General features: G+C 52.6%; 2 protein-coding genes across 2 annotated transcripts in view; one reads left to right on the top strand and one right to left on the bottom strand.

Annotated features, from left to right (window-relative positions):
• WWP2 (WW domain containing E3 ubiquitin protein ligase 2) overlaps positions 1 to 5,847 on the top strand; it is a 37,633-nt gene extending 31,786 nt beyond the window's left edge. Inside the window, 8 exon segments of the mRNA XM_010008478.1 lie at positions 899 to 1,058; positions 2,075 to 2,208; positions 2,334 to 2,474; positions 3,025 to 3,145; positions 3,482 to 3,586; positions 4,023 to 4,119; positions 5,444 to 5,516; positions 5,748 to 5,847. Coding sequence (XP_010006780.1) covers positions 899 to 1,058; positions 2,075 to 2,208; positions 2,334 to 2,474; positions 3,025 to 3,145; positions 3,482 to 3,586; positions 4,023 to 4,119; positions 5,444 to 5,516; positions 5,748 to 5,847 — 931 coding nt within the window.
• Positions 5,848 to 7,714: 1,867 nt separating this feature from the next.
• PSMD7 (proteasome (prosome, macropain) 26S subunit, non-ATPase, 7) lies at positions 7,715 to 12,179 on the bottom strand (the record flags this gene model as incomplete). Its single annotated transcript, XM_010008479.1, has 6 exons — positions 7,715 to 8,199; positions 8,899 to 8,990; positions 9,767 to 9,847; positions 10,158 to 10,255; positions 11,093 to 11,185; positions 12,071 to 12,179. Coding segments are annotated over 6 exons (912 nt in total), but the record flags the coding sequence as incomplete, so codon positions are not given.
• Positions 12,180 to 12,615: the final 436 nt, after the last annotated feature.

Here is a 12,615-nt window from a genome sequence, read left to right on the forward strand (position 1 = left end):
TCACGCCAGCCTGTGGCTGGCACAGAGAGGGCTGGGGGGCCTGGCTGGGGCTCCCCTGAAGCCCCCAGCACTGAGTGCCAATGCCTGTCTGCAGCCCCTGGGGTGTGGGGGCAATGGGTGGAGCAGCCCCTTCTCCCTGCAGCAAACAGACCCTTGTTTTCTCAGGGCAGTCAGTGTGTGCCAGGGCAGATGTGGTGGGATGCAGTTGCTCTGAGCCTGCAGCCTCCCCTGAGGATGGTGTTACTGTACAACATGGGCTGTGTCCTGCCTGGAGCAGGGCCCTATGTCCCCACCAGCCCCTGCTGGCTCACTCAAGGTGACTGCCTTGGTGCTGGGCTAACACCACTCTGACCTTCTCCTCCTCCATGGTGCTGCTGCCCCTGGCTCTGGTGCAGGGGCTCCTTCTCTCCTCCTCTCTCTGTGTCCTGCCAGTGGTTTTACCCTATGGTAGGTTACGTCATGCTGTTCTACCACAGGGTAGAACCACGGACGGGATGCCGGGGCTGCCTCTGCGTCCAAGGACTCCCATCTCCCTGCACAGCCTGGGGGGGAAGATCAGGATGGTGCCCATCCTGCATGCATGTGTATGTGTGTATGGATATGACAGCCTGGGTGGGACTGAGCTGTGAGGTGCCTGCTGGGATCCCCCGCGCCCTAAGTGGGGCCTCCATCAACCCAGGGTGTTTCTTGCTGCTGTCTCCAGAATCCCTTCAAAACCACCCACAGCACCCCTGGGGAGGGGGACGCCCTTGCCCAGTCACACCAGGGCCTAGCCCTTGCACCAGCACCCCAAGGACATGGATGCCTGGTTTGCATGTGGTCTGCTGTGGAGGCACGTGGCTGTCCCCTCCCCTTCTTGAGCCACTTTTCACCGTGCTTCCCTTTCCTGTTGCCCCAGGGAGTGGTTCTTCCTCCTGTCCCATGAGGTGCTGAACCCCATGTACTGCCTCTTTGAGTACGCCGGCAAGAACAACTACTGCCTGCAGATCAACCCTGCCTCCTCCATCAACCCCGACCACCTCACCTACTTCCGCTTCATCGGCCGCTTCATCGCCATGGTAAGAGCCTGGGGTGATGGGGCCAGGAAGCGATGGGAGACAAGACTGTTGGTGTTCCCCCCATGGAACCGGGGCCTTGCTGGGGATGGGGGTGGTCAGCAGGGTGAGGAGCAACTCCCTATGCTATGGCTGTGCTTGGCTCAGCACTGTTGCCCTCCTGTCTTTCCTCATGCGTGGGCCCGTGGGAGAGAGGCCATCGAGGGGATGCTGCAGGGAAGGCTGTGGAGTGATGCATTTTAAATCCAGGGAACTGCTGTGGGGCCAGAAGGGACTGGGTTTCCCAGGGGCTGAGTGGTGGGGATGGCTCCAGGTCCTTGGCTGCCACCCCAGGTACTGTCGGCTCTGCAGCTCCAGGGACTATTTTTAGCCCCAGCAGTGTGAGATTTTCCAGCTGCCCAAGCCCCGGAACAGCTCCTCCCTTTCGTCTCGCACTCCCCAAGGCCAGTGTGCCACAGGTTGCCTAGTCCTAGGCTGTCGGGGGGGGCTGGCAGTGGCTCCCTGAGGCTGGGGGAGGGTCCCTGGCCTATAGCCCTGTGAGGTGTGCAGGGAGGTGGCTGCACTGCTCCAGCCTCTGCTCTGTCCTGCCCTGCCCTGTGCGTTGCAGGATACTAATAAAACCTCAGACTATTACTCACCGCTGGGCCGTTCTAGACAAGCGTCTGCATTATTTTTGGCTGCCTTTGCCCTAGGGCTCCTGGAAGCCAGGGATTCAGGGAAGCCACAGCACAGCTCTGTTTAAACAAGTGCTCTTAATAGAGCTGTGAGGGGAGAAGGAGACGTGGTGGAATTTGTGGTGGGGAGGGGAGAGGGGCAGTGAGCACACCCACCCAAGGCAGCGCTGTCGGGGACCCCACTCCTCCTCCCTGCCATGTTTGCCAGCCAGGAGTGAGTGCTGCAGCTCTGGGACCCCAGAGTGATTCCCTTTTGCCCCATGGCTGCCCCAGTGGTGGAGCACCATCACGCCCTACTGGTCTGTCCTGGCGTCCCCCATGACCCAGTGTCACCTCCCCCTACAGGCTCTCTATCACGGGAAGTTCATCGATACTGGCTTCACGCTGCCCTTCTACAAGCGGATGCTGAACAAGCGGCCCACGCTGAAGGACCTGGAATCCATCGACCCTGAGTTTTACAACTCCATTGTCTGGACCAAGTGAGTGCCCCATTCTCCCTTCTGACCTGGGGCCCATCCTGCTGTGGAGTCAGTGCTTCTTCCCATGGGCCCTTGCTGCTGCCTGGTGCCTCCATCGGAAATCCCATCCCAGTGTCCTCCCACAGGGAGAACAGCCTGGAAGAGTGTGGCCTGGAGCTGTATTTTATTCAGGACATGGAGATCCTGGGCAAGGTGACCACCCATGAGCTGAAGGAGGGTGGTGAGAGCATCCGGGTGACAGAGGAGAACAAGGAGGAATACATCATGTGAGTGGCTGTCCCAAGGCCCCTGCTGGGTGCCTACCCCGGGACAGTTCTGGGGTGGGAACACAGGGCCTGGGACGTGGCCTCTTCCCTGGGCTACGTGGCCTGTGACAAGTCTGGGCTGGCGCGGTCGGCTGAGCTGCGGTCTGGCTTGCTGCTGCCTGGGCAGTTGCCAGTACTTTCAGGAAAGAGGAGAGGGGAGCAAGGGTAAGACTTCTCTCCCTGTCCTGAGGCTGCTCACCATGCCTGTCCACTGCTGGGCTGGCTGGGGGCTGCCTGGGCTGTAGGCTCTGGCCAGGGTCCATGGTTTGCACCCCTTGAGACCCTGGAGGCTGCTGGTCTGTGCCCAGGGTGTCTGAGCTTCATAGGTTGGGAGGCAGAGAGAGAAACCTGCTAGTGGGAATTGAGGGGAGCCCTGGAGATGTGCAGAAGCCCCTCTTCCCCTCACCATGCACCCCTGCTCCTCAGGCCCTCCCCAGCAGTGAAGGGATAGTGGGAGTCCCTGTTCTGGGCCAGCAGCACTGGCTGCCTGCTGACACCATCCCCTTCCCAGGCTGCTGACAGACTGGAGGTTCACACGGGGTGTGGAGGAGCAGACCAAGGCTTTCCTGGACGGCTTCAACGAAGTGGTGCCCCTGGAGTGGCTGCGGTACTTCGATGAGAAGGAGCTAGAGGTGAGCAGGCGCCTGTGCTGGGATGGGGACACGGAGGTACTGGTGCTTCCCACCCTGCTGGGTGACAGCACAGGCTCCACTCACTCCCTCTGTCCCTCAACTGTGTTGATGGGGGTACCATTGTCCCAAGTGATTGGTCTGTGGGGTGGCTCACTAGGTCCATTAGTAAGAAAACATCTTGTTGGAGGCAAGGAATTCTGGAATTCCTTCCAGACACCTCCATTGCCTAGTGCTGGAGCCTGTGCCTTGTGCAGCCTGGCGCCAGAGGAGCCAGTGTTCCAAAGTGTGGGTGCCGGGCCATGTTTCTGTCCCCCCCTGACTGTCCCCTGTCTCCAGCTGATGCTGTGCGGCATGCAGGAGATCGACATGAACGACTGGCAGAAGAACACCATCTACAGGCACTACACCAAGAACAGCAAACAGATCCAGTGGTTCTGGCAGGTCAGTTCTCTGACCTTCTCCACAGTGGGACCATCCCCTGCCTGGGGCTGGGGGGGCAGGCTGGGCTGGGGGGCATGCAGGGGCTGGGAGGAGGCAGGCAGCCTCTTGGGTTGTCAGGAAGAATGAAATGCAACCACAAGCACGTGTTCAGCCAGAAGCATTTGGCTGTGGCTGGCAGAGGCCCTGGTGCTGAGCACAGCTGGCAGCACTTAGTGCTCAGCACGTTTCTAGCAATAGCTGCTGCTCTTGGGCAGGACACCAGGAGGGGATGACATGTCACAGAGCTGTGACAGCTCCAGCGGTGCTGGCCAGGAGAGAGAAGGGGGGCAAAAATGGCTCTGGAGGAGGGTAAGGCTGGGCAGAGCTTGTTCTTGTGATACTTTTGCCCCCAAGGATGCGGGGCTGGAGGTGAGGGCTGGGCCATGTGTTCATGTAGGTGGTTAAAGAGATGGACAACGAGAAGAGGATCCGGCTGTTGCAGTTTGTGACGGGGACCTGTCGCCTGCCCGTTGGGGGCTTCGCTGAGCTCATCGGTGTGTGTTCCTGGGCCCTGGGCTCGGCTGGGGGGTCCTGGGGAGGGGAGCAGGGGCAGTGGCTGTGTGGGGGCTGGTGGGTGGGACCTGCCTGTCCCTGTCTCCATTGCAGAGCACAGGGCTGCCCACAGCACATCAGTGGGGAAGCAGCTGTGAGGTCTGAGCACAGTGATTAATCTAATCCAGTGGCGTTGCCTTACCCAGACATTCCTTAGCCCTGAACTGTGCTGCCACAGTTAATTTTGTCATTGCAGCTTGTAATCTCATTTAGAATGAGATTTGACTTTTGATTTAACTTTGATTTTTGTGTGATGAAACCCTTTTCCATAAAACCACAGTATGGCATTATTCTGCTCTTATCCTTTAATTTGCTACTTTTTGGGGCCTGTACCACCCTTTCCCTTACTTTCCTGGAACCAGCATCAAGCCAACCAGCTAACTTAGACCACTCGGCTGGCATATTATAGAATTGTAGAATCATGGAATGCTGGGTTGGAAGGGACCTCAAGGATAATCTGGTCCAACCTTTCGAGGTACTACTATTGTTTATATGAGATGGCTCAGCACCCTGTCAGGCTGAGACTTAAAATTGTCCAGTGTGGGGGAATCTACCACTTCCCTTGGGAGACTGTTCCAATGTTTGATTGTCCTCATGGTGAAAAATGTACTTCTAGTGTCCAATTGGAATCTTCCCAGGACCAACTTGTGCCCATTATCCCTTGTCTTTTCCATGTGACTCCTTGTAAATAGGGAGTCTTCATCTTCTTGGTAGCCACCCTTTAAGTACTGGAACGTTGTAATAAGGCCTCCTTGAAGCCTCCTTTTCTCAGGGCTGAACAAACCCAGTTTTCTCAGCCTCTTCTCATACAGCAAGTTCTCCACTACTCTGATCATCCTTGTGTCCCTTCTCTGGACCCCATTAGCTTTTTTCCAGCCCCCTGGAACCTCTCTAGCATTCACAATTTGTTAAAAAGTGACCTCCGTGACCCAGACTTCCTAAGCCAGGTCCTTTATAACTCTCAGATGGGCCCACTCAATCCTGTGGGTCTACAGATAACACATTTTAGCACTTGCCATTTAACCACCCTGCTTAGGAGCCACACTGTTCTCTGTGCTGTGAATGTGCTTCTCAGCATTCTCCTTTCTTGTTTTTGGGCCATCCTCTGTGCCAAGGGCTCAGAACAGAACAGTGCTCTATGGATTTATACTCCCTACGTCTTGAGGATCGTAGGGGGGTGTGATCTCCTGGCTAACAGCATGTCAGAGGGTTTTCTTTTTCACCTCCTGGTCATGTAATGAGATTTCATGTGCTCTTCATCAACAGGCAGCAACGGGCCCCAGAAATTCTGCATCGATAAAGTTGGCAAAGAGACGTGGCTGCCTCGGAGCCATACATGGTAAGTCATTTCTCTTTGGTCCTTTTAGGAGCACACAAGGACAACCACTGCCAGTCTCTGTGGGGCTGCATGGGGCCTGGGTGCCTTCTGTCCCCTCCACCCACGTTCCCATGGGATAGACCTGCAGCTCTGGCTGTGTATTTGCTGTGCATGGCTGAGGCCGGAGGGGACCCTGCTGTGGGAGCAGGACTGGGATGTCAGTGCTGTTCCCAGCCTCTGCTGTCTCTCCAGCTTTAACCGTCTGGATCTCCCTCCCTACAAGAGCTACGAACAGCTGAAGGAGAAGCTGCTTTATGCCATTGAGGAGACGGAAGGATTTGGACAGGAGTGATGGAGCTTTGGTGCTTTCCCCAGGGCTGGGAGGGCCCCGGGATCCCGCCGTGAGGTCCTGCCCGCCGAGCCCTCCGGGAAGGTGCCGCCGGCAGCTCTTGCTCTTGTTCCCGTGCGAGATCCGCACTAACGCAGCCCGGGGGCCGCGTTTCCCTGCTCGGGCACCGGGAGGGGCGGTGGGTGCGGGGCCGGGCTGTGCTCGCAGGGGCGGGCTGGGCCCGGGCCCCCCTCCCCCTCGCAGATGCAGTTCAAGTGGCCTAAGGGAAAGTATGAAAGGAAATGTCGTTTATCTTTCTTATTTCGGCACAGGCTATTTTTCCCCCTAGTCTTTTCTGCCTTTTCGTGGCATTTTAATAAATGCAGGTGAGGAGTGGCAATGGCTCTGGAACTGACTTTGAGGCCCCTTTGGGCCCTATCCTGCACCCAGCAAAGGCTATGGGGAACGCCCAGTGGGTGCTGGTGGGGCTGGTGCACAGCACAAGGGCCGGGGTGTCCCCTGACACAGGGCCTGGCCGGCTGTGCCCCTTGTGTGTTTTGATTTGCAAGCGCCTGTCCCCTGTGCTGTTGTATTTCCTGGTGTTGCTGGGAGCTGGTGCTCCGCAGCCTCAGGGCACCTCTGGCCTTTGCTTTGTTGGCGGGTTTGGCCTGAACTCCCTGTGTTTCCTCTGTCACCAGCTGGGCTGGAGGCAGGAGCTCCTGGAGCTGTGGGTGAGGATTTCCAGGCCATCGCCCCTAGCCTGGATCCCCCCCCTGCTGCTGCTGCCCCAGGTGTGTGGGGGGCTGGGCCCCGCACATTGCTGTTCATAGCTGTACATAATGGGGAGCCTGTGGGTACAGGACGTCGCAACAGCTTTTGACTGGTAACTGGGTAGTTTTGTACTGCTCCATCCTGCCTCAGCGATGCTGACTTCTTGTGCAATAAAGGACAAGCAGCTGCCGAGGTGTGTGTCCCTGGTTAGTGTGTTGCACAGGACAGCCCAGTGCAGCCCCAGGGGTGTCTGGGGGGACTCAGCTGAGGGGCTGTGATGGGTGTCCACAGCTTGTCAGCAGGGTCATAAATACTCTGTTTTCCATGCCCACACGGCAGGAGGCTCAGGCTGAGAGCAGTGCTGCTGCCTGCCATTACCCAACCTATAATCATACTTGGCTAAAAATGTCTCTAGGACACTTTGCCAGTGCTGGAGCAGCCTTCCTGTGCCACCCTGTGAGACCCAGAGTGGCATTGGTGCAACAGGATCAGGTGAACGAGGCCGATGGCCATAGGCTGGTGGTGTTCAGCAAAATATCCAACCCCAGCAGAACTAAACAAACCCTCTATTCATCCCAGCAGGGGACAGCCTGCAGCCAGTTGGTTTGCCATGACTTGGCTTTTCAGCAGCTGCCTTGGCTGGTTGGTTCTTTGTGTGGGTTTGGGCTTTTTTTTAATAGTGTGTACTTGGTTGGAGCTGTGGGAAGGCCCTGCCAAGCCTGGCACAGCTGGCGCCAGCACCTCCTCCTCAGCTCAGAATGAATTTATGTTAATAAAACAGATCTCACAGTGAGAACTCACAGTCACCGGTAAGATAAGTACATAGCACAAAGTCTAACACAGTACATGGTAGAAATCCTCAGCTGTTGGCCTTAAGTCCTTGAAGGAGCAACAGGGGGAACAAAATACAAAACTTCCCCCTGGGTTTTTGCCCCTTTCTTGCCCAGAGCTGAGCCCCAAGCCCCCAGGCCTGCCCTCCAGCAGCTCTCTGCTTGCTGTGACAGCTGCCAGCCTGAGGAGAATTATTCCAGTCATGTCTAATGAACACAAAGAGCAGACAGCAAAGTAGAGGAAAGCAGAGCACTGACCATCTCAAAAAAAGAACCCAGTATCCAAATGATTTAGTTTACAAGATTTTTAATTTACAAATAAAAAACCTACACATTTTACTTTTTCTCCTTTTTCTCTTCTTTCTTAACATCACTCTTCTCCTTGTCTTTTTCCTTCTCATCTTTTCTCTCCTTTTTACTTTCTTCTTTTTCCTGTCCTTCTTTCTTCTCTGCATCCCTGTTGGCAATCTTGTTGTTAATGAGGTTGTGCAGGGCAACCACAGAACGGATGAGAGAAGCCAGATAAACTACCACCATCTGGTCATTGGTCTTCAGATAAAAGGCCTTGACAAACTCTTGCAGGTTGACATCTGGTAGCAGGTTGAAGACATCCTGAAGGTGGTAGATGATCTGGTGATTGATAGGGAGTTTGCCCATGGCCACTTTCTCTAGGTAGCTCCTGATGTCCAGAAGCTTGGAGTTCAGTCCCTTCAAGCCATGGACCTGATTTGTGATCCGCTGGGACAGAGTGCCCACTGTGGTATCCTTGATATCCCTGAAACACCCACAACCAAAAGAATCAGCATTAGAACTGGTTATTCAGCATGTTCCTTAACAGGTGGGCACACTCACTGAGTCTTTCCAGCTCAGAGAGGAAGGCAGTTTGCAGCACAGCTGAAGTGCCAATGAGCCCAATGCTTCAAGTGAAAGAGTGAGAACGATCTGAGGTGCATTACCTAAATAATAAATGTAAATAGACCTAAATCTGAAACAGACCCTTGTGTCCTGTGGTGCTCACATTCTCTTTGGAATATCTGTAACAGCTGCTAGAGGGGTAGAGAGAAATAACCACTAGGATTTCTGACTGGAAAAAAGGCACTGTGGTTTGTGTAGGGTGGCTGTTCTCTCTCTATGCCTGGAGCACTGCAGCCCCACCAGCAGCACTCCCACCCTGCCCTGCTCGGGGTGGGGGGGTACACAGCAGCTGGAGACTGTTCCCAGTGGAGCTACAAGGTGCTGCAGCTCTGCTAGAATGGACACAGAGTCGTCCTCCTTGGTGCAGTGTCAGGAGGCAGCACTCGTCCAACTAGCCATGAGGGAGTGCACCAAGCAAGCTGAATGGACACACTCTCAGGAATGGCATGTTTAACAAGATCTGCCCTTCCTCTGGGAAGCTGGCACTGGGAGGTGCCACTGGATCGTGGTCACTGCCCTGCCAGTCTCCCAGGGACACTTACCAGTTCTGGATCCTTACCGTAGCAAGTGTTCAACACCAACTTCCTCAGCCTCCTCTGCTCCAATCTCGCTTGTCACGTGCTCAAACGTCTTGGAGGTGGGAGTGCCATCCTTGGAGGGACAAGGACAGAGAGACACATCAGGCTGAGTTCCTGCTGGCTGCGGGACCAGGCACAGTCCACAGGCCAGGGCAGCTGCTGTACAGTTATGTACAGTCCACAAGGAATCAGAGAGGAAAGGTTTTACGATGCTGGGAGCAGTTTTTTCTCCATAGTGAGAGCCTCAGAAAGGCAAAAATGTTTTTTCCATACATCCAGAATGTAATTCAAATCAAACAATTGCAAATGAGAAGCTAAGGCTGACTGACTCCTGTGTGTTGTCTGCACAGCACTACAAGAGATTAGTAATTGTTGCTCATGCCTGACCTACCCACTCAGCACTGGCTGGTGCACAAATGATTGAGCTCACGGTTCCTCAGAACACCTGGGCAAACAGGACATGTGAAAGCAACACCTTTAAAGATGCTCCAGTTTGTGACTTTCCTCATGGCCACAGCCACGACAGAAACAGGTAAGAAACATCTAAATCAGACAGCCAGAGATGTGGAATTCCTGAGGTCAAAGACAAATGCAAAGCTCTTCTTCCAAGAGCATTGGAGGATGAAAGCTTTAGTTACAAAGGCTTATATTATGACTGGGATTTAAACTCTGGTTTCAGCAGATTTTGTCTGCAAGTCAGGGCCCTCACCAGTGAACACGGCATCCCATGTGTAACAGGCACCTACGTGCCATGGGGTGTGCATCTTGCAGAAAGAAGACAAACTTCACAGCCATCTTTTAATGGAAACTCTTTTCCTAGGAAAAGGTAGAGACATGCTAAATACTCACATCATGAACTTCTTCAACTGAAATATAAGCTTCTGTGGGCAGCCCCAGGTCTTTTGGCTTCACATCAATAATCACCAACACCTCAGGGAAAAAGCAAACATTTCAGAAAACTGTTTCATTCAAGGACTAGAAGAAAATACCTAAGTCAGCTCTTCCCTCCACAGCAACAGCATGCTGGGTGCTCAGGGGTGTTCCCTCAGGCACTGTGAACAAGACATCTGCAGCTATTTCAAAAGACTGATCCGAGCTCCTCGATCACTTTACAGCTGCCAGGTCTTTTACATTCTTTATTACCAGTAACAAAAGTAGGAGCCAAGGGTTCCCAGACTCCCTATTTAGGAAGACAGAGGTGGAAAAAAAGCCCCCCAAAATGAGGAAGTGCCACACTTACAGAGTTAGGACAGTATCTTTTCATCAGTTCGTTGATGGCGATGTCGTTCTTGTGCAGTTTAGGGCCTGTGTGGTACCAACCAACTATCCTTTCTCTAGCTGAGCAAAACCAGAAAGGATTATAAATCAGAATTGCACAGTAAGACAACAGCAGAAAGATTTAAGCAGAGACTGAGTTAGCAAATCAAGGGAGAAAATCTGATGGGTGTAGAAGACAAGTGTAAAGTTTGGAGAAGTCAACAATGGCATGGCTGGTCACAGTGACAGGTTTCTAATCATACTTACTGTAGCTTCCTAATCACATACACAACTTCTAGGTTCTTAACTGGACTATTTCCTATAATTTAATAATTCTTTAGATACCCGGATGTGGCAGATGGAATCTCTTAACATCTAGAGATGTGAGAATTCTTGAAGTGCAGACTGTGTTGTGAAAATGACAACTGGTCCCAGGGCTAATTCATAGGAGTTAAAGCTGTGACTGAACATTGAAGTCTCCAACTGAGCAGTGAAAACATTTTTTAAAATAGTGGTGAAGAGCAATGAGAAGAATTACTTCTACGTTTTTAATATTCACATTCAGAAAAAAATAATTTCAGGGCACATCTGTGTAAAGCAGGTTATAGAGGGGAAAGCTTTGGCATTCTTCAGAAATAATGGCATCTTTGAAATCTGAAGTATTCTGAAGATATAAAAGCTGTCAGGAGACTTGGGAAAATTAACAAGGTATAAATTAATGTGTCAAAAACACAAACTACTGGCACAAAGTAACTCATGGAAACCATCAGTGAAACTGAAGCCACACAAGCAATCAGCACGGAGTGGCTTCTGAACTAAGCAATTAATTTTCTACCTTACTATGAATTCACTTTCCCATGTAGAGTCTTTGAAAGTTTCCAGGCTTGTAGCCCTGACTGCAGGAAGGTGTCAACTTACCATTGACCTTCTTAAACATTCCATACATGTTCTCCAGATAGTCATGGTCTAGAAACCACACAGTATCATCCTTGTCATCCTCGTCAAAAGGTACTGGGAATAAAACAAAACATCACTATTTCAGTATCCAATTTCCAGACTGGAAATGTTTGCATTTTGTTTGCATTGTGTTGTAGGTTATCTTTGGCTACTAAAGGAGAGGGGATCTTCATCAGTTTACAGTGTTCTTCAACACTGCTCTGCAGCAGGTAGAGAACCAGGGAGAATCTCCATCCCTTATTGGATGAGGGGGGGAACATGTTAACCAGGGATGAAGAAAAGGCTGAGATACATAATGCCTGCTTTGCCTCCATAGTCAGACCAGCTGCCCTCAGGATATTCGACCACCTGAGAGGAAATACAAGGATGGAGAGCAGAACAACCCCCCTCAGTCCATGAGGATGCAGTCACAGAGTAGCCCCACTGGGAAGGAAATGATCTAACTAATGCAAATGGGTCAGCAGAAGAACTACTTTTGCAATCTCATGTGAGTATTTAAGCAGAAACTATTTCAACACTATAAACAGCAGACCAAGGGAAATAATTAGTTTTTAATTGGACAACATCTGAGGAAAACAAGTAAAGCTAAAACATACATTAAATCTTTAGGCAAAGAGGTAAAAGCTACACCAGCAGCAAGAGCTGCTATTTCTGATCACTGCAGAGGGCGGCGAGTCCAATGCAGCAAAATATCCACCAGCCTTTTAGAAGTTGTTTACATCCACTCCCCAAACATTCCACAATATTACAGGGAAGGTGCAGGACAAGACTGGCTGGAATAGGTGTCTTTTTGACAGAGGAAGCTGGCATTTTTTGTTAGATATATAATACTTTGTACAGGGAGGGAAGTACTTCTGGCAGGGTAGCTTAACAAACCCGAAGGATTAATCTGTTAAATAATTCAATAGTTTTGAACTCGGGTAGGACACCCAAACTCACCTGCAAAACTGTTGGAGACATCTAGTATTTTCTTCTGCCAGGAGCCCAGCAGCACCCCCACAACTCTCTTCTGGTTTCCAACTTTTCCTATTCTAAATGGAGAAGACGGTCAGTGCCCGTGACAAAGCCCCGATTCAGAAGGGAAGGCAAGGGCCGAGCTCTCGCTTCGCCTCATCTCGGGAACCCACGCGGCGGGTGCGTTGGATCGGAGGGGAATGTTCGGATGGTTTTGCTACCGACTGTGAATCCCCCCCCGCGCGGCTCCCGGGAGGTGTCACCGCACAGCGCAACCGGCAGCTCCGCAGCTCCCGTGTCACACAGTTCGCTTTCACAACAGCCTCGTTTGCCCTGCGAGACTTCGTGTTCTTTATTTTTTGACAATAAAACTGCTCGTCGATCGGCGCACCCGAGTTAAAGCAGCACCAGACCAGGCAGGTGTTCGGACACGGGGGGTTTATCCCGCAGCCCTGGGAACCCCCCCGGGCCCGGCCGGGGCTTGAGGCGCCGGACGCTGCTCCCGGGCCCCCCCGGAGCCCTGATCGCCC

This window comes from Chaetura pelagica, unplaced genomic scaffold (assembly GCF_000747805.2).
Source record: "Chaetura pelagica isolate M959 unplaced genomic scaffold, ChaPel_1.0 scaffold232, whole genome shotgun sequence".
Lineage (NCBI taxonomy): Eukaryota > Metazoa > Chordata > Aves > Apodiformes > Apodidae > Chaetura > Chaetura pelagica.